We start from the raw sequence: 22,279 nt of genomic DNA, 5'->3' as shown, positions 1-22,279 counted from the left end.
AGGTCCAACAGAATGTGGTCCACTGGAGAAGGGAATGGCAAACCACTTCAGTATTCTTGCCTTGAGAACCCCATGAACAGTAGGAAAAGGCAAAAAGATAGGATACTGAAAGAGGAACTCCTCAGGTCGGTAGGAGCCGAATATACTACTGGAGATGAGTGGAGAAATAACTCCAGAAAGAATGAAGGGATGGAGCCAAAGCAAAAACAATACCCAGTTGTTTGGTGTTGGGATGGGACTGGTGATAGAAGCAAGGTCCAATGCTGTAAAGAGCAATATTGCATAAGAACCTAGAATGTTAGGTCCATGAATCAAGGCAAATTGGAAGTGGTCAAACAGGAGATGGCAAGAGTGAACGTCAACATTCTAAGAATCAGCAAACTAAAATGAACTGGAATGGGTGAATTTAACTCAGATGACCATTATATCTACTACTGTGGGAAGGAATCCCTTAGAAGAAATGGAGTAGCCATCATGGTCAACAAAAAAGTCTGAAATGCAGTACTTGGATGCAATCTCAAAAATGACAGAATGATCTCTGTTCATTTTGAAGGCAAACCATTCAATATCATGATAATCCAAGCCTATGCCCCAACCAGTAACACCGAAGAAACTGAAGCTGAGTGGTTCTACAAAGACCTACAAGACCTTTTATAACTAACACCCAAAAAAGATGTCCTTTTCATTATACGGGACTGGAACGCAAAAGTAGGAAGTCAAGAAACACCTGGAGTAACAGGCAAATTTGGCCTTGGAGTACAGAATGAAGCAGGGCAAAGGCTAATAGAGTTCTGCCAAGAGAACACACTGGTCATAGCAAACACTCTCCTCCAACAGCACAAGAGAAGACTCTACACATGGATGTCACCAGATGGTCAACACCAAAATCAGATTGATTATATTCTTTGCAGCCAAAGATGGAGAAGCTCTATACAGTCAGCAAAAACAAGACGGGGAGCTGACTGTGGCTCAGATCATGAACTCTTGATTGCCAAATTCAGACTGAAATTGAAGAAAGTGGGGAAAACCACTATACCATTCAGGTATGACCTAAATCAAATCCCTTATGACTATACAGTAGAAGTGAAAAATAGATTTAAGGGAATAGATCTGATAGACAGAGTGCCTGATGAACTATGGACGGAGGTTCATGACATTGTACAGGAGACAGGGATCAAGACCACCCCCAAGAAAAAGAAATGCAAAAAAGCAAAGTGGCTGTCTGAGGAGGCCTTACAAATAGCTGTGAAAAGAAAGGAAGTAAAAAGCAAAGGAGAAAAGGAAAGATATACCCATTTGAATGCAGAGTTCCAAAGAATAGCAAGGAGAGATAAGAAAGCCTTCCTCAGTGATCAGTGCAAAGAAATAGAGGAAAACAATAGAGTGGGAAAAACTAGAGATCTCTTCAAGAAAATTAGAGATACCAAAGGAATGTTTCATGCAAAGATGGGCTCAATAAAGGACAGAAATGGTATGGACATGACAGAAGCAGAAGATATTAAGAAGAGGTGGCAAGAATACACAGAAAAACTGTAGAAAAAACATCTTCACAACCCAGATAATCACGATGGTGTGATCACTCACCTAGATCCAGACATCCTGGAATGCAAAGTCAAGTGGGCCTTAGGAAGCATCACTATGAACAAAGCTAGTGGAGGTGATGGAATTCCAATTGAGCTATTTCAAATCCTAAAAGATGATGCTATGAAAGTGCTGCACTCAATATGCCAGCAAATTTGAAAAACTCAGCAGTGGCCACAGGACTGGAAAAGGTCAATTTTCATTCCAATTCCAAAGAAAGGCAATACCAAAGAATGCTCAAACTACCGCACAATTGCACTCATCTCACATGCTCAAAATTCTCCAAGCCAGGCTTCAGCAATACGTGAACCATGAACTTCCAGATGTTCAAGCTGGTTTTAGAAAAGGCAGAGGAGCCAGAGATCAAATTGCCAACACCCACTGGATCATCGAAAAAGCAAAAGAGTTCCAGAAAAACATCTATTTCTGCTTTATTGACTATGCCAAAGCCTTTGACTGTGTGGATCACAATAAACTGTGGAAAATTCTGAAAGAGATGGAATACCAGGCCACCTGACTTGCCTCTTGAGAAACCTGTATACAGGTCAGAAAGCAACAATTAGAACTGGACATGGAACAACACACTGGTTCCAAATAGGAAAGGGAATACATCAAGGTTGTATATTGTCACCCTGCTTATTTAACTTATGTGCAGAGTACATCATGAGAAACACTGGGCTGGAAGAAGCACAAGCTGGAATCAAGATTGCCAGGAGAAATATCAATAACCTCATATATGCGTATGACACCACCCTTATGATAGAAAGTGAAGAAGAACTAAAGAGCCTCTTGATGAAAGTGAAAGAGGAGAGTGAAAAAGTTGGCTTAAAACTCAACATTCAGAAAACTAAGATCATGGCATCCAGCCCCGTCACTTCATGGCAAATAGATGGGGAAACAGTGGAAACTGTAGCTGACTTTATTTTGGGGATCTTCAAAATTACTGCAGATGGTGATTGCAGCCATGAAATTAAAAGATGTTCACTCCTTGAAAGGAAAGTTATGACCAACCTAGGCAGCATATTAAAAAGCAGAGACATTACTTTGCCAATAAAGGTCCATCTAGTGTAGGCTATGGTTTTTCCAGTGGTCATGTATGGATGTGAGAGTTGGACTATAAAGAAAGCTGAGCACAGAAGATTGATGCTTTTGAACTGTGGTGTTGGAGAAGACTCTTGAGAGTCCCATGGACTGCAAGGAGATCCAACCAGTCCACCCTAAAGGAGATCAGTCCTGGGTGTTCATTGGAAGGACTGATGCTGAAGTTGAAACTCCAGTACTTTGGCCACGTCATGCGAAGAGTTGACTCATTGGAAAAGACCTTGATGCTAAGAAGAATTGAGGGCAGGAGGAGAAGCAGATGACAGAGGATGAGATGGTTGGATGGATTCACCGACTCAATGGACATGAGTTTGGGCAAACTCCAGGAGCTGGTGATGGACAGGGAGGCCTGGCGTGCTGCAGTTCATGGGGTCGCAAAGAGTCGGACACGACTGAGTGACTGAACTGAACTGATAGACAAGGGAATGGATGTTGGGCAGGCAGATTCGAGAGATGCCAACTGTGAACGCCTGCCACCCACTAGGATGGGGCACCAAGCTCTACATCCACAGATCATCTGGTCTTCCAAGCATCTCTAGATTGTATCCATTGTCATTTTCCAGATAAGAAAACGAAATCCCAGAGTGCTTGAGTCACTGTCGACATTCCCACAACAGGTACAGGGTCAAGCTGGATTCAAACTCAAATCCTATTTCCCAAGATGGACAGAAGTTCCTTGCTGATCTGGGGCCTGTGAGCTCCTCCAGTCTTTATCAGAGTCTGGCTCTCCCAGCCCTGTGTTTGTTAGTGGGAAGCATTAACGCATGCGCACACACGCACACATACACAGGTCAATTAAGGTTTTTCCACTTGAGCCAGAAGATGATGTCTCCTTGTGGTTCCTATTTATGACTCCAAGAGAAATTAAGGAATCAGCGTGGCCTCACCTCTCTTCTTCCCTTCAGAGCCAAGGGACCATTTGCTGATCTCTGCTTTGCTCCCTTCATCATCACCCCGGCAGCCACTTGGTCTAAAGGCAGATCCCTGGTCCCTGTAAACTGAGGCAGAGAGCAAAGAAGTGATGAGAAGGGGCAGGAAGGGCTGAGTAACAGGGGTGGTGGTCCATGCTGCTTCTTCATCCTGCCTGTCCCATGAGCACAGGATAGGCTACCTGCACAGCCTCCAGCTGGCCCTGCACCTCCCTGCCCCCGGGTTCTCCTGAGTGGAAAGATGCTGCCTCTCGAGTGGCAATAAGGATTAAACACTCCAATACACATCGCATGCTGAGAACAGTGGCCAGTGCATGGTAGGCTCACAATAAACCAGCTCTGCAGTACTGAAGCCAAAAACAGCTTCTCTGCACTGGTGCCTAATCAAAACTCAGAGAATTTGGGTGAAGTAGAAAACAATAGTTTTATTACTTTGCCAGGCAAAGAGGGACACGGCAGGCTCCTGCCCTAAAAAAACTGTGTCCCAACCCAGGAAGATTTGGTGAGGAGTTTTCTAGGATGAACCTGTAGTTCACGAATCCTATAGTTTTATAGGATGGTTCAAGGGCAGGGTTGCTAATAAGGATCAGGGTGTTTGCAGGGCCTGTATCTCTTTAATCTGGCCTCAAGTGGTCTCCTGATGAGTTTCTATGGTTCTCAAATTTATTAAACTGTGATCTTCTCTGGAATGAAGAATGCTAACAACTTCCTTTTGTCAGGGGTTTTAGTTCTATAAAAAAGCTCAAAGATACTGTTATATGTACCACTTGAGATGGAACTAGGACCCTGCCCCAAGGCTGCACTATTTTATCTTGACTGCTCCTCCCTATTCTCTGCATCCCCTCCCTTCCTTGATTAGCAACTGCTTGAAAAGCTTCCATACACAGGAACCCCACTGGGTCCTACTCAGCTTCAGCATTATCAGAGATGGGACCAGGAACAGAAGCAGAAGGGTGGCCTGCACACACAGAATGCAGAATCCCAGAGAAGGTGGGACCCTGTGACTAGGCAGAGACATTCCAGACCAAGGAATCCCACTCAACCTCTGGGAGAAAAGATGGACTTGGGGTGGCCTGTGAACACTGGGTCCCATACATGTGCACACAGATGCCCTCTGCATGGAAATTCAGGCCCTCCCAACACCGTCTCCAGCCCAGACTTTCAGGAGAGCAGCCAAGGAACATGCGGGTTCTGAGAATACAAAGTCTGTCCTCTCTCCTTTAAGAAGGAACAGATTCCAGACTCGTAGATCCCAATGGATTCTATTAGCCAGGTTCTGCCTCCAAATGGGGATTAATCCACTGACTACACTATTGCCTGAGCACAGACCATGGGCCTCCTGATGGGGAAATATACATACACATATCAATAAATAAATCTGTATATATATTACATGATATATACATCTGTACATTACGTGTGCATGTATACATATATAGGTATTATATATAGATACACATATACACAGTGAGATATTACATTTTATCAAACAATGATCAACAGATACTTTAACACCACCTGGATGAAGGGAAGGGTCCAGCCATGCACAGCTCTGGGCTTCTCTCTCTTAGATCCTTTCTGCACACTTCACTCTTCAATAGACAAAAATTTTAGCTGTCAGTCCTTGCTCATGCTCAACCTCTGTACTCTACTTTCTCTGTATCTGGGTATACTTTATCCTCCCCTTCTTTCCCTTCCCACTCAGGCTCTCCAGTTCAAGTTTAAAGAGATGCGACCAGCCTCAGTGATTGGCCCAAGTTATCTTGCTGTTTGGATCTTGTTTCCCAAGGAAACTCAGTTGCTTTGGGGAAAGTATTTGTTTTGCCTTTGGTGGTTTCCCAAATATCTTTGGCGCTGGGACCCCATCTTGCTTTTCTACATCCCCTTCCTGGAGATGCCAGTCTTGACTGGAACTCTATGACAGCTCGCCTTCACTGCCTGTGTCTCCAAGGGCACACTCTTTCCCTTCTCCACACACCCCCAAAACCAAAGCTTACAACTATCTTAGCCTGGGGCTATGGCTTTCATAACAAAATATCATAGACTGGATGACTTATAAACAGCAAAAAAATGTATTTCTCGTGGCTCTGGAGCCCTGAAGTCTGAGATCAGAACACCAGCATGATGGGATCTGGTGAGAGCCCTGTTCTTAACTTGTAGATGGCTGCCTCTGGGCTATATGTTGACAAGGAGGAGAAAGGGAGGGAGAGGTCTTTCTCTTCTTACAAGGACACTTACCACCTCCATAAAGACCGTATCTTCAAATGTAATCACAATGAGGGCTTAGGGCTTCAACATACGAATTTTGGGGGAGACACAAACATTCAGCCTTTAACAACATCTGACACCAACTCTTCTACCAAAATGTCCAACTCTGCCTTCACTCGATCCCACACCACTCAATCCGATAACTCCACCCACCCCCATACCCTGATCTGTCGCATGCATGATCAGCATCTTGCCCAGCAGGAAACATGATGGAGGCCACCTGTCTAAGGAAACAGCTGATGAAGTGTTGATCTCTAGTTACACCCCTGACTTTGGACCACTGGCTCCCCTTGACCTCTGACCCCTAGGGCTCTCGCACACCTGGCTGCAGCCTGACATTTGGCCTTTGAGTCTCACCTGTATCCTTGGCTTTGCTCTTTCAGTCCCCACTGGACCTCAGCATCCCCAGTGCTGCTGCCTATGCCCCTGCCAGCCTCCTAATTACCTGCGGCCTCACTGAGACAGCACTTCTGGATGGCCCTGCCCCCTGAGTTTCTTCCCAGAGCAGCCTTTCTATGGTCCTGTCCCAGCATCACATCTGCCACAGGGGTCCCTGCAGAGAAGGACTATACAGCTTCACAGTGAGGCTGGGGCCAGGCCAGGGTGATGGCTCAGGTGAGCCCTGTGACAAATTTATAAACAGAGCATTCCTGCCTTCAGTTATCATCATCTAGCACATCATCAGGGACTATTTCTGGAAAACCCACACTGAGTCAACTGAAGGTTTCAGCTCTCATCTCAGGATTACTGCATGGCCATCATCTACAAGAAAAGAAACAAGCCAAAAAAAAAAAAAAGAACCAACATGCAAAGGCAGCGTTTAAGAGTCATCTCAGCACTTGCCCTGGCAGGCAGGCAGTGCCCACTGAGGGTACCAGTATCCCTAAGTCACCGCTGAAAATAACTAAGAAAGAGAGGGAAAGAGAGCTCTCATCAGCCATCGCAGACCGTATTTCTCTCCTTCGCAGCTCGCTCTGCTCCCTCTGAAACCATGTCTGACAAACCCAATATGGCTGAGGTTGAGAAGTCTGACAAATTGAAATTGAAGAAAGCAGAAATGCAAGAGAAAAATCCCCTGCCTTCAAAAGAAACTACTGAACAAGATGAGTAAGCAGGCAAGTCGTAATGAGGCATGCGCTGCCAGTATGCACGGTATGTTCCACAAGCGATGCCTTCTTATTTTACCTCTTTTAGCTGTTTAGCTTTGCAGGAGACAAAGAGGTTGGCTCAAGTTTAAATGACTGTGCCATCCTTTTGCACATAAAAGAAAGGAGAGCTACTAACAATGTGTAGGCCACGACCTGCCTCTCTCATCTGCCTGTCTGACTGGAAGGAAAAAAAATTGTTCGTGAAGGAGGGAGTTGGGTAGGACGACTGTGAACTCTAGAGTAAAAAGCAAGCTGGTCCACGATGTCCTGTGGGCTGTGAAGTGCGGCTTAGAGCGCCATTTCCTTTTTGTTACAATGTTTAAATACAGGAATGCACGTATTTTTTAGCACAAATTAAAAGTTTTAAAATGTTTTTAAAAAGGGGGGGGGAGGAGAGAGAAACTGAGAAGATAATAGTGAAGAGAAGAAAAGGAGAACAAAGAAAATAGGGAGAAAAAAGTAAATAGGTGACAAAACCTGGTCAACCTTGGGCTGATCACCTTCATTCAAATGAGACAGAATCAAATTGTTGGGATGTCAAGATTTTTACTTAGAAATCAACCAGTTCCATATACCAAGAAGTAGATTTACATCAACCTACAGTTGGTCAACCAGTTAGATACAAATGCTCAAGAGATGTTAATAGCAGTCAACATTTATTTAACTTGACATGGGCAGTCACTGTGCTAAATGCATAATGTGTATTATTTTTTGAATCCTCATGAAAATTTAGGAAATAAGAACTATGATTATTTCTCTCCTTACACATGGGGAAACATGTTTATCTATTTCCCGGCCAGGAGGAAATATCCTGCCATGATCATCCCACTACAAGAAGAAAAAAAAAAATTCTACTGACTCAAAGGCCAGTTGTTAACCATTCCATTTATTTCTAAATCAGGCTACAAGGAATATGATCATTCAGCAGAACACAGGTAAAATTAGGGAAGGAAGATTTAAATGTGTAAAATGAAAGTGGCCACAGCAAATGCTGAGAGACATTGGTGGCTTTAGCACATTCCAAGTTGAAACGCTGATCTTTATTCCTCAGCAGTCAAGTTCAAAATTCCAATTCCTGGCACCTTCTTTGACTGTGAAAAGGTTCACTTTCTTCAGAACCACAGGGTTCCTACTGGAACGTCATTTCAGAAGTACTGTTTTTTCCATCTCAAGAGGACGGTAAAGACTCTCATTCAGGTGTCATCTTTTTGAGATAATCAACGTCATTGTGAAAATAAAATGAAACTGAAAGTGTTAGTCTCTCAGTCCAACCCTTTGCGACCCTATGAACTGTCGCCCACCAGGCTCCTCTGTCCATGGGATTCTCCAGGCAAGAACACTGGAGTGAGCAGCCATTCCCTTCTCCAGGGGATCTTCCCAACCCAGGGATTGAACCCAAGTCTCCTGCATTGCAGGCAGATTCTTTACCATCTGAGCCATCAAGGAAGCCCAATTGTGAAAACAAAGTGTTTCCAATTTTTGGCTTCCGTGGAACCATTACTGGGATATGGAGAATTGTCTGTTGGCAAAAATCTGTGGGCCAAGGAACTTTGGATACTTTTTTATCTCCTCCGTGACTGGGGCTCCAGCTCCTCTGGTCTGCTAGCTTGTAGGAGCGGCAAATCCTCTGAGAAATAAATTCGGGGTGGCCACTCGCCCTGTGGGTTTGACTTTGTGACAGCAGTGAACGAGAGCTAACTGACCGTGCAGCCCAGGAGGAAAGCTGGGGAGAACAGCGTTCACAGGACCCTGGCTGCAGAGGGTCATCAGTCTCTCAGGCTTCTCAGACAGAATTCCAAATGAGGCTCCAGACCTGCCCTGTCCACCGCGATCACCATGGCCATGTGTCCACTGAGCATTCACAGTGTGGTCAGTCCCTGTGAAGAGATGCTCTCGGTGTGAAACACACACCAGATTTCTAAGACTAAAGAGGAAAGATTAATTAGTTCATTAATAATAAGCTTAGTCATTACTTGATAAGTTAAATAGAATATTTCATTAGAATTGAATGTTTCTCTTTATTTTTTTAATGTAACTTCTATAAAATTTTTAGTTACATATGTGCCTCCCATTCTGTTTCTATTGGGCAGTTCTGCTGAGGACATTCAAACCACTGAAAATGTCCTGCAACTAACAGACCACAACCAATCAGTGTATGCCAAAATTATACTACTTACAAATCAACTATCTATGAGAACAACCTGATGACCAGCAGAAAAGGTTTTCCACAATTAAAGACATAACTAGATGTGTGGGGGGAATAGAGACGTAGCCTATCTGGATTCACACCCTTGAGTCAGCAACCCACATAAGGAGGAACATTACAATCTCAGAGGTCCTCCCCAAGGAGTGAGAATTCTGAGTGAGGTTTCCCCAGCCCTACACTAGAAAGAGGAGCCCCAAGAACATCTAGCTTTCAAAACCAGCAGGGCTTATGTTCAAGAGAACTGGAGGACTACAGGAAACACAGAATCTGCTCACAGAGGGTGCATGCAAAATCTCACCCATTCTGAGTCCCAGTGGAAAGGCAGCAGTTTGAAAGTAGCCTGGGTCGGACACTTGTTGATCTTGAAGAGCCTCCAGAGAGGCAGGAGGCAACTGAGATTTCCCCCAATGGACACTGATATTGGCAACAGCCATTGAGGGGTGTTCAGTCTACTATGAAACACCAGGGCTAGCAAACACCATCTTGGAAGCTTTTCTCTAGCCAGTTAGTGTTGCAGACCCAGCTCTATCCTCCAGTGGGCCAGCATCAGCACCAGGACATCCTGAGCTACATAGCCAACCATGTAGGAAGCCTACCCTGCCCTCCAGGGGCCCACGGCCATTACACAAGGCGTGGTCTCACAGACAGCCAGGCCAGGAGCCAGCCCTGCCTACCAACACAGCCACTGCAGTCAGCCTGCCACAAGAGAAGGACCCTCACAGCCAACATATAGGGCACCCCTTGAGCACATACTCTGGTGACCAGAGAGGCGCATGCTGCTGGGCCTTATCAGACATCCATACAAGGCCACTTCTCCAAGACTGGGAAACGTAACAGGCCTACCTAACACATAAAGATAGACACAGAGTTGGACAAAATGTAGAGACAGGAGGAATATGTTCCAAACAAAGAAACGGGACATAACCTCAGAAAAAAGAACTAAACAGAACTTCCCTGGTGGTCCAGTGGCTAAGACCCTGTGTTCTTAATGCAGGGGGTCGTCGTCTGACCTCTGGTCAGGGAGCTGGATCCCACTTGCCACAACTAAAGATCCAGTATGCCACAATGAAGATGGAAGATCCTGTATGCCACAACCAAGACCTAGTGCAGCTAAATAAATAAACAAAAGTTAAAGTAAAATAAAACACACTATTAGAAAAAGAATTAAACAAAGTAGAGACAAGCAATCTAAAGAGTTCAAGGTAATGATTAAGAAGATGCTCACCAAACTTGGGGAATGGATGGATGAATACAGTGAAAGCTCTTAGAGGAAATGCTTTCAGCTTTTTACCAGAGTATGATGTTAGTTGTGGGAGTGTCATATATGACTTTTATAACATCAAAATATGCTCCCTCTAACCAACATTGTTGAGAGTTTTTATCATGAATGGATTTGAATTTCATCAGCCTTTCTGCATCTATTGAGAAGATTATGTAATTTTTATTCTTCATTTTGTTAATGTGCTATCACATTGATTGATGTGCAGATGTTAAACCATCCTTGCATCCCTAACTCATCTCCATCTTGAGAAAGAACAAAGCTGGAAATATCACACTCCTTGACTTCAAAGTATCATGCAAAGTTACAGTGATCAAAACACTATGGTTTTGGCACAAAAAGACACAATGATCAGTGGAACAAGATAGAGTCCAGAAATAAACTCACACTTATATGGTCAGCAATTCTATGACAAAGGAGGCAAGAATATACAAGAGGGAAAAGACAGCCTCTTCAGTAAATGGTGTGGGAAAGCTAAACAGCTGCATGAAAAATAATTGAATCAAACTATTTCACCATATACAAAAATAAACTCAAAATGAATCAGACTTAAATGTATGACCTGAAACCATAAAACTCCTAGAAGGAAAAACATAGCATTACATTCTTTGACATATGCCTTAGCAATATTTTTCTGGATCTTTCTCTTCAGGCAAGGGAAATAAAAGCAAAAATAAACAAATAAAACTACATCAATCTAAAAAGCTTTTGCACACCAAAATGAAAAGACAGCTTACTGAAAGGGAAAAGATATTTGTAAATGATATATTCAAAAAGGGGCTGATATCCAAAATATACAAAAATTCATGCAACTGAATATTGAGCAAACAAACAACCCCAATTTTTTTAAAATTGCAACATTTAAAATCCAACCCAGTTTTTAAAATGGGCAGAGGACTTAAATAGACATTTTTCCAAAGACAGTCAGATAGTCAACAGACATATGCAAAGGTGGCTCAACATCACTAATCATTAACGAAATGCAGATTAAAAAAAAGAATGACTATTATCAAAAAGACAAGAAATAACAAGTGTTGTTGAAGACCATCCTCATGGAAAAGAAATGCAAAAAAGCAAAATGGCTGTCTGAGGTGGCCTTACAAATAGCTGTGAAAAGAAGAGAAGTGAAAAGCAAAGGAGAAAAAGAAAGATATTCCCATCTGAATGCATAGTTCCAAAGAATATCAAAGAGAGATTTAAAAAAAAGCCTTCCTCAGTGATCATGCAAAGAAATAGAGGAAAACAACAGAATGGGAAAGACTAGAGATCTCTTCAAGAAAATTAGAGATACCAAGGGAACATTTCGTGCAAAGATGGGCTCCATAAAGGACAGAAATGGTAGGGACCTAACAGAAGCAGAAGATATTAAGAAGAGGTGGCAAAAATACACAGAAGAACTGTACAAAAAATATCTTCACGACCCAGATAATCACGATGGTGTGATCACTCACCTAGAGCCAGACAATCTGGAATATGAAGCCAAGTGGGCCCTGAGAAAGCATCACTATGCACAAAGCTATTGGAGGTGATGGAATTCCAGTTGAGCTATTTCAAATCCTGAAAGATGATGCTGTGAAAGTGCTGCACTCAATATGCCAGCAAATTTGGAAAACTCAGCAGTGGCCACAGGACTGGAAAAGGTCCGTTTTCATTCCAATCCCTAAGAAAGGCAATGCTAAAGAATGCTCAAAGTACCCTATGATTGCACTCATCTCACACACTAGTAAAGTGATGCTTAAAATTCTCCAAGCCAGGCTTCAGCAATACGTGAATCATGAACTTCCAGATGTTCAAGCTGGTTTTAGAAAAGGCAGAGGAACCAGAGATCAAATTGCCAACATCCACTGGATCATCGAAAAAGCAAGAGAGTTCCAGAAAAATACCTTCTACTGCTTTATTGACTATGCCAAAACCTTTGACCATGTGGATCACAATAAACTGTGGAAAATTCTGAAGGAGATGGGAATACCAGACCACCTGACCTGCCTCTTGAGAAACCTGTATGCAGGTCAGGAAACAACAGTTAGAACTGGACATGGAACAACAGACTGGTTCCAAATAGGAAAAGGAGTACGTCAAGGCTGTATATTGTCACCCTGCTTATTTAACTTATATGCAGAGTACATCATGAGAAACGCTGGGCTGGAAGAAGCACAAGCTGGAATCAAGATTGCCGGGAGAAATATCAATAACCTCACATACGCAGATGACACCACCCTTATGGCAGAAAGTGAAGAGGAACTAAAGAGCCTCTTGATGAAAGTGAAAGAGGAGAGTCAAAAAGTTGGCTTAAAGCTCAACATTCAGAAAACTAAGATCATGGCATCTGGTCCCATCACTTCATAGGATATAGATGGGGAAACAGTGAAAACAGTGTCAGACTTTATTTTGGGGGGCTCCAAAATCACTGCAGATGGTGACTGCAGCCATGAAATTAAAAGACGCTTACTCCTTGGAAGGAAAGTTATGACCAACCTAGATAGCATATTAAAAAGCAGAGACATTACTTTGCCAACAAAGGTCTGTCTGGTTAAGGCTATGGTTTTCCCAGTGGTCATGTATGGATGTGAGAGTTGGACTATGAAGAAAGCTGAGCGTGGAAGAATTGATGCTTTTGAACTATGGTGTTGGAGAAGACTCTTGAAAGTCCATTGGACTGCAAGGAGATCCAACCAGTCCATCCTAAAGGAGATCAGTCCTGGGTATTCATTGGAAGGACTGATGTTGAAGCTGAAACTCCAGTACTTTGGCCACGTCATGCGAAGAGTTGACTCATTGGAAAAGACCCTGATGCTGGGAGGGATTGGGGGCAGGAGGAGAAGGGGACGACAGAGGATGAGATGGCTGGATGGCATCACCGACTCGATGGACATGGGTTTGGGTGGACTCCAGGAGTTGGTGATGGACAGGGAAGCCTGGCATGCTGTGATTCATGAGGTCACAAAGAGTCAGACATGACTGAGCGACTGAACTGAACTGTTGAGGACATGGAGAAAATGGAACCATGTACTATTGATGGGAGTGTAAATTGGTCTAAATTGGTCCAGCTACTATGGAAAATAGTATGGAAGCTGCTCAAAAGATTAAAACTAGAGCTACCATATGATCCAGCAATTTCACTTTTGGGTATTTACATGAGGAAAACAAAGACACTAATTTTAAAAATATATGCATGTCAATATTTGTTGCAGTCTTCTTTACAATAGTAGCCAAGATATGCATGTGTGCTAAGTTATGTCTGACTCTTTGAAACCTTATGGGCTGTAGCCCTCCAGGCTCCTCTGTTCATGGGATTACCCAGGCAAGAATACAGGAGTGGGTTGCCATTTCCTCCTCCAGGGCATCTCCCCCACCCAGGGATCGAACTGGAGTCTCCTGCATCTCCTGCATTGGTAGGTTGATTCTTTACCACTGAGACAAAGCCAAGATATAGAAGGAACCTAAGTGTCTGATTGGTAAAGAATTTGTGGTATATGTCGACAATGGAATATTAGCCATAAAAAATGCAATCTTGCCATTTTGCTACAACATGGGTGACTCTAGAGGGTATTATGCTAAGTGAAGGAAATCAGACAAATAAGAAAGGATCTCACTTCTATGTGGAATCTAAAAAATAAAACAATCAAAATGAAACAAAATAAAAACATAGAGGTCAAAGGACAAACCAGTAGGGAGAGAGATGTGAAAAGGTGAAGGGGATTAACAGGTACGAACCTCCAGTCATAAAATAAATAAGCTGCAGGGATGTAACATACAGCGTAAGGGATGCGGTTCATAATATGGTGATAACTTTGCAGGGAGACAGATGATTACTAGACTTATGGTGACCACTTCATAATGTGTGCAAATGTCAGATCACTGTGTAGTACACCTGAAATTAACATAATATTGTATATCAAGTATATTTCAGTTTTGTTTATTTTATTGTTATTTTTTTATGTGAACCATTTTTTAAACCTTTTTTGAATTTGTTGCAATATTGCTTCTGTTTTATGTTTTGGTTTTTTGGCCGTGAGACATGTGGGATCCTAGCTGTCCAACCGGGATTTGACTAGCACCCCCTGCAATGGAAGGCAATGTCCCAACCACTGGACTGCCAGGGAAGTCCCAGTATATTTCAATTTTAAAAAATAACTGTGTAAATACTCTGACTGGTGGAACATGGAAAGCCCCCACCGTTCACCCCTAATCCTGCCTCTTTCTACTTTTCTAATTCTCTTTATTTTATTAAAATCATATATTAAAGGTTTACACATCATTTGTTTCCCATCATCAGTAATGATAGAAGGAGTTTTTTTAAAAAATGGAATTGTATTCAATGTACACAAAATTTGAATCTATTTTCTTCAAACATGTCAATGAAAAATTTAACTTGTAGTTCCTAAATTTCCCAAGAAGTTCTTTTTCTTCAAAAATAGGTAACATTATCTATTGAAGCTAGGGCAACATAAAATTATAAGTAACAAATACCAAATTTTAAAATCCAAAGTACTTAAAGCTTTTTTTAATTTTTTCAAAATTTAATTAAATTTATTTAATGATTCATCTAAATATAAAATTGTTTGTGATTCTGGTAGTCACTGTCTATCTAAATGCCAAAGTACAGAAGAGTATCATGTTTTGCAGTGTTATATCTAGACATACATACAATATTGCAAAATGTTCGTCAGCCATCACAGGCAATGTTTGTGAATACTGGACTGATTAGTAAGTCCTTCTAATTGGAACGCAAAAAGAAGAAAGAAAATGGGTGTCGACTCTAGTGGAAAATGACACAGTTTTGTAAGACTGTAGTATTCACGTGTTCTGAGAGAGAGAATTTGACAATTTAATTAATTTGTCTTCAAGGGAAAATTTGACAACTTAATTAGCTTCTCTTTTCCTTTACCAAGTGCTTCTACAACTCAAATCCTCCTTGTGTCCCAAAACAGTGTTCATCTCCAAAATATGCAATGACACAGGCTACAGACCAGCATCCCCTTCCAACACACTGTTATGCTGAGGATGGGTAATCAAAGTTTCTGAGGGGCTGTTTCCCTGGTGCCTGAATGGCTTTAGTCAGGAGAATGGATGGAGGGAGGGAAGTAGGGAGGAAGGGAGAGAGGGGGCGGGAGAGAGCTACCAGAGCTGAATAGACAAAGGTGAATAGGGAGGTTAAAGTACATGGGTCTATTTGAATAACAAGGAGAATGGAAACTAATAAATAAAAATCAACATTCCCCTTATTAATTCTAACTACTCATTTTTCTCTGAATTTGACTGACACCTTGTCCTTGGAATATTAAATGATGCTAGTATGAGGAAGCAGATAGTCTTGGTGAAGCAGAAATATTCACAGGTGAAATCTTTCATCCATATGGGAACTTCAGTGAATGCATCCCCTCTTGGTCTTCTTCCTTTTCCGATGATGACTGAGTTTGCTCACTGCAACTTCTGGTGTTTGGCGTACCACCCGTCAGCTTTCTAATCATTGTTAATTCTATCGCCACAGCAGTTATGAACCATCTGGTACATCCTTCCATTTTCACATGTTACTTACAGATGGCAATTACCCAAGTTAATGTGGCCATTTGGATGACCAGCTCCTCGCTCATTTCCAAGACACAGTTGCAGGGATGACATCGTGTGAATATTCCATCAAGGCTTTTTAACCCCATCTCTTCCTTTTCCATTTGCAACCCCCCATTTCCTGGGCTGGGGCTCACTGCTCCATGGCAAAAGGTGGCCAGGCCACAAACTCTTTAACAAAACAATAGGCTTAGAAGTCAGGCATTGCAAAAAAAAGAGAAGAAAAGATTTGCTACACGTCTTTTTTTCAATTACATTTTATTGGAGTATAGTTGTGTCAGCTATAAATTGGCACTTGCCATCTACCTCTGCAGGATTAAATCACATGCTGCTGCAGCTGTTGATCTTCAACACCCTCTAAGAAGAATTCAGGGTGGGGAGCAGAAGTGAGGCACTCGGTGCTCAAGGGGAGCGGAGTGGGCGGGAAAGAACCTGGCAGAACAGATCGCCAGATAGATAGTTAGATATTAGTTAGCTATTTGCAGGAGCTGATTTCATGAGCCCAATTCTTGTATCTCCCCATATCTAGAAAAGCACTAAAATCATTCATGATAATGACTGTTCCTAGCAAAGGGTCACAAGATTGTTAAAAACCTTCCAGAAAAGTATGGACTCACTTGCATGTATTCCCCGTTCACCAAAATCACAAATATACTATCCTTCCCCCGCTGCCTCTTTGGGTCAGATTCTCAGCGCTAACTGAGGTACTGTCTCCCGGGCAGAGGTCCTCATTTTGCCCCAAATAAAATCTAACTCACAACTCTCACCTTGCATTTTTTCTAAGTCGACAGTTGATTTACACTCTTGTGTTAGTTTCCCGTGTATAGCAAAGTGAGTCAGCTGTACATACACATATATCCACTCTTTTTTAGATTCTGTTTCCATATAGGCCATCGCAGAGTACTGAGGAAGGTTCCCTGTGCTATACAGTAGGTCCTTCGCAGTTCTTTATATCATAAACAGTAACGTGGATATGTCAGTGCCTACCTCCCCACTCATCTCACACCCGCTGTCCCCCTGCTAACCGTGTTTGTTTTCTACATCTGTGAGTCTCTTTCTGTTGGTAAATAGGTTCATTTGTACCTATTTACAAATAGTTTTTTAGATTCCACTTACAAGTGATATCATGTGACATTTGTCTCTCTGACTCACTTCACTCACAATGACAGTCTCTACGTCCATCCTTGTGGCTGCAAATGGCATTATTTTGTTCTTTTTTATGTCTGAGTACATTTCTTTAGAATCTATCTGATATGTTAGAAGCCAGGCTTGGGTAGGAGATCTGATCAGAAAAGGAAGGAAAAGCCCCCCTTCTGGCCCAGGGAATCCTGGAGAGAGGAGGCTTCTGGCAGGTGATGGGCGTAGAAGGGGAGTGGGTGTCAGGTGAAGGGCAGGGATCCAACATGACTCCCTTCACCCCAGGATATCAGATGCCACCTCGGAGAGGAGATGGGAGGGGAGAGAGGTGGGGATTAAAAGGCTGACATTTTTGCCCTTGAAGGTTTGAATGCATTGGGACTCCCCTGGTGGTCCTGTGGTTAGGACTCCACACTCCCTCTGCAGGGTGCTAGGATTCGACCTCTGGTCAGGGAACCAGGATCCCGCATGCCACAGGGCAGCAAAAATGTTGCTAATAATAATAAAATAATCTTGAAACGCACCCAAAAATTTTTTGAATATGTTACCTAACAAATTAATCAGGCCACACTATTTTAAACCTCAAAGTGAAAAGTCGCTCAGTCGTGTCTGACTCTTTACGACCCCATGGACTGTAGCCCACCAGGCTCCTCCATCCATGGAATTTTCTAGGCAAGAGTACTGGAGTGGGTTGCCATTTCCTTCTCCAATTTTAAACCTAGAAGGACTTAAAGTTAATTTAGAGGAACACTGCATTTATGCACAACATAAAGAAACTCTACTTTCTCTAGACTCCTGAGTGTGTTTGCAGTCTGCAACCTACGGACACTTTGGTCAGCTCAGATTTTCTCCACTAATGTTAAATCCATACAAATTTAGATATATAAAATTGATGCCTCCATCAGAGCGACAAATAATTAACTGGGTTCATCTTACAGAGTAAATCAAATTATGGGAGAAATATTTACCTATTTAAGAGAATAAAACTATTAAACATCTCCCAAGCACAATTTGCCTACGAAGAAGGTATTTTAGATCAAGAAGTAGGGTGTGATGCTTAGGCCAGTGTTTGATATGCTAATTATGTCAGTCATCTACTATGAATTTATTATTAATGTCAGCTAACATTTACCAAGACTTTATTATGGGCGGCCAACATGCTAAACACTTACATTAGCTCCAGACTGTGAGGGATGTTATTACCCCCTTTCGTAAAGGGGAGACTAGAGGAAACAGTGGAAGTGTTTATTCTATTTATTGAACTCGCTGTAGAAAATTTTTACACTCTATAGAGTTGTCACTAGCTAGCAAAACAATCAAATCTATGGACATTTTATTTCTTTTTTTAAATGAAGAGACATTTTATTTCTTTTTTTAAATGAAGTACAGTTGATTTACAATCTTGTGTTTATTTCTACAGTACAGCAAAGTGATTCAGTTATATATATACACACATTGTTTTTCATATTCTTTTCCATATGGTTTTTCATAAGGCTGTTGAATATAGTTACCTCTGCTATGCAGTGGGCCTTGTTGTTTATCTGTTCTCTACGTAATAGTTTGCACCCACTAATCTTGGTCTACCCCTCCCGACCCCCGCCCCTCGGCAGCCACGAGTGTTCTCTATGTCTGTAAGCCTGTTTCTATTTTGCTGTTAAGTTCATTTGTGCCATATTTTAGATTCTGCATATAACTGATGTCGTATGGCACTTGTCTTTCTCTATCTGACTTACTGCACTTAGTATGATGATCTCTAGGTCCATCCACGTTGCTGCAAATGCTGTTGTTTCATTCTTTCTATGGCTGAGCAGTATTCCATTGAGTATATGTACCACATCTTCTCTACCCAGTCATCTGTCGATGGACATTTAGGTGATTTCCACGTCTCGGCTACTGTGAATAGTGCTGCTATGAAAATAAAGGTGCCGTATCCTTTTAGCTTAGAGTTTTGTCTGGATAAGTGCTCAGGAGTAGACTTGCTGAATCATATGGTAGTTCCATTTTTAGTTTTCTGAGGAACCTCCACACTGTTTTTCCACAGTGGCTGCACCAACTTCCGTTTCCACCAACAGTGTGGTTCACAAGGGACATTTTTTAATGGAACTCAACAGTATGAGGGTCTTCTATTTGGGGAATAAAAACACCACAGGAGTAATTTTTGAATACACAACCTAAAAGAGTTTTTCTTTTTGTTTCTGGGATTTTTTTTCCCTTTCTTTATTTCAGTTTCTTTGTTTGTCTTCTTGAAGGAATTTGGTTTAAGACATTTTCTCCCATTGCTAAGATGCAACTCTCTCTGCTATAGAGATACATGGGGGGCTTGACCACCTCTTAGTGATACCAGGGACTGGATTTGCCAAAACTCTATCACAGGCCAAGGTTACAGACAGTACTGAGCACTTTTCTTGACTAGTTTTTAAGCTCTGAAGGCAGAAAAACTCTTCCTTCAGTAAGAAAATACATTTTTTAATTCTAAAATCTTGACTGAAACTTCCAAAAGGCTGCCCGCGTGGAGTCCCCACTGCACTGCCCCCCTACCTCCCATAGGCAGCAGGGCCTGGAGGGGAAGGGAGGTCTCACCCAGTTTTGTTCATCCCTGAGAACAGGCTGGAACTTGAACTTTGATCAGGCAAATCTGGCCCTACCACCCATGTGGTCTCTGAGTTTTAGCTACCTTAGCCGTCAAAAAGGACGTAGTTAGAATATCTAACTCATAGGTGTGTATGCTGATTATATTAATATCGATAAATGTAGATAAAGCTCTTAACATCATATCTGGCCTGTGTTGATAGCCACAGTAGTGGCTATCACTATTTTACTGTAAATAATCTCTTCTCAAGTGAAAACAGGGACTGCACCAAATACTGGCCTAAGGGCCACTCACATGGGAATAACCCTGACATGGGGAACTTCCCCTTGACTTTCACACTAAAAGACCAAACGGCACGGAGAAAACCGTAATTGAAAAAGACACACATATCACAGTGTTCATCGCAGCACTGTTTACAACAGCTAGGACGTGGAAGCAACATAGGTATCCATCAGCAGGTGAATGGATAAAGAAGCTGTGGTGTATATATATATATATATGGGCTTCCCTGGGGGCTCAGACAGTGAAGAGTCTGCCTGCAGGGCAGGAGACCTGGGTTCAATCCCTGGGCCGAGAAGATCCCCTGGAGAAGGAAATGACAACCCACTCCAGTATTCTTGCCTGGAAAATTCCATGCACAAAGGAGCCTGTCAGACTACAGTCCATGGGGTCGCAAAGAGTTGGACACGACTGAGAGACTTTTCACTTCATATGTGTGTGTGTGTGTGTGTGTGTGTGTGTGGAGTATTAGGCATAAAAAGGAAAAGGAATAAATTTGGTCAGTGCTAATGAGGTGGATGAAACTAGAGCGCACTATACAGAGTGAAGTAAGTCAGAAGAGAAAAATAAATATCATATTTTAACACATATGTATGGGATCTAGCCTTGACCAGACGGACCTTTGTTGACAAGGTAATGTCTCTGCTTTTTAATATGCTATCTAGGTTGGTCATAACTTTCCTTCCAAGAAGTAAGCGTCTTTTAATTTAATGGCTGCAATCACCATCTGCAGTGATTTTGGAGCCCCCCAAAATAAAGTCTGACACTGTTTCCACTGTCTCCCCATCTATTTCCCATGAAGTGATGGGACCGGATGCCATGATCTTAGTTTTCTGAATGTTAAGCTTTAAGCCAAGTTTTTCACTCTCCTCTTTCACTTTCATCAAGAGGCTTTTAAGTTCCTCTTCACTTTCTGCCATAAGGGTGGTGTCATCTGCATGTCTGAAGTTATTGATATTTCTCCTGGCAATCTTGATTCCAGCTTGTGCTTCATCCAGCCCAGCATTTCTCATGATGTACTTTGCATATAAGTTAAATAAGCAGGGTGACAATATACAGCCTTGATGTACTCCTTTTCCTATTTGGAACCAGTCTAACCAGTCCATCTGGTCAAGGCTATGGTTGTTCCAGTGGTCATGTATGGATGTGAGAGTTGGACTGTGAAGAAAGCTGAGTGCTTAAAAATTAATGCTTTTGAACTGTGGTGTTGGAGAAGACTCTTGAGAGTCCCTTGGACTGCAAGGAGATCCAATCAGTCCATCCTAAAGGAGATCAGTCCTGGGTGTTCATTGGAAGGACTGATGTTGAAGCTGAAACTCCAGTACTTTGGCCACCTCATGAGAAGAGTTGACTCATTGGAAAAGACCCTGATGCTGGGAGGGATTGGGGGCAGGAGGAGAAGGGGACGACAGAGGATGAGATGGCTGGATGGCATCACCGACTTGATGGGCATGAGTTTGAGTAAACTCCAAGAGTTGGTGATGGACAGGGAGGCCTGGCGTGCTGCGATTCACGGGCTCGCAAAGAGTTGGACACAACTGAGCATCTGAACTGATGGGATCTAGAAAGATGATACTGATGATCCTACTTGCAGTGTAGCAAAGGAGATACAGACATAAAGAACAAACTTACGGACACAGGACGGGGGGGTGGGGGGAGAGGGTGGGACAAATGGAGAGAGTAGCATGGAAATATATATGCTACCATATGTAAAATAAATAGCCAGTGGGAATTTGTATGACTCAGGGAACTCAAACCAGGGCTCTATGACAACCTAGAGGTTGGGATGGGGTGGAAGGTGGGGGGAGGGTCAAGAGGGAGGGGGCATACGTGTACCCATGGCAGATTCATGCTGCTGTGTGGCAGAAACCAACACAACATTGTAAAGCAATTATCCTTCAATTAAAAATATTTGCTTGAAAAAGGCTGAAAGGCAAGAAAATCCTTTTAAAAGCCCTTCATTGACTTAGGGTAGATCAATTTGTTCAGGTCCAGTCTAGAGACAGGCCAGCTCCTAGTAATTTAAGGAGAAATTCAATATTGTGTCTCAGCCCAAGTAAAAAAGATAATGTTACTCCATTTTTTAGGGGAAATTTGAAAACATCCATAGGGAGCTCCCAACTTCCAGTTCTGTATTTAAGAGCTGAGCTGATTAGAGGGTTTAGCTATTAAGAAATTGTACAAACTCCACTG

General features: G+C 42.4%; 1 protein-coding gene across 1 annotated transcript; it reads left to right on the top strand.

Moving 5' to 3' along the window:
- Nucleotides 1-6,870: 6,870 nt before the first annotated feature.
- LOC122688690 (thymosin beta-4-like) lies at nt 6,871-6,990 on the top strand. Its single transcript, XM_043894874.1, has one exon. The coding sequence runs from the start codon at nt 6,871-6,873 to the stop codon at nt 6,988-6,990; it is 120 nt and encodes a 39-aa protein (XP_043750809.1).
- The last annotated feature ends 15,289 nt before the right edge of the window (nt 6,991-22,279 follow it).

This window comes from Cervus elaphus, chromosome 33, assembly GCF_910594005.1.
Source record: "Cervus elaphus chromosome 33, mCerEla1.1, whole genome shotgun sequence".
Lineage (NCBI taxonomy): Eukaryota > Metazoa > Chordata > Mammalia > Artiodactyla > Cervidae > Cervus > Cervus elaphus.
This window is presented reverse-complemented; position numbering and strand designations above follow the sequence as displayed.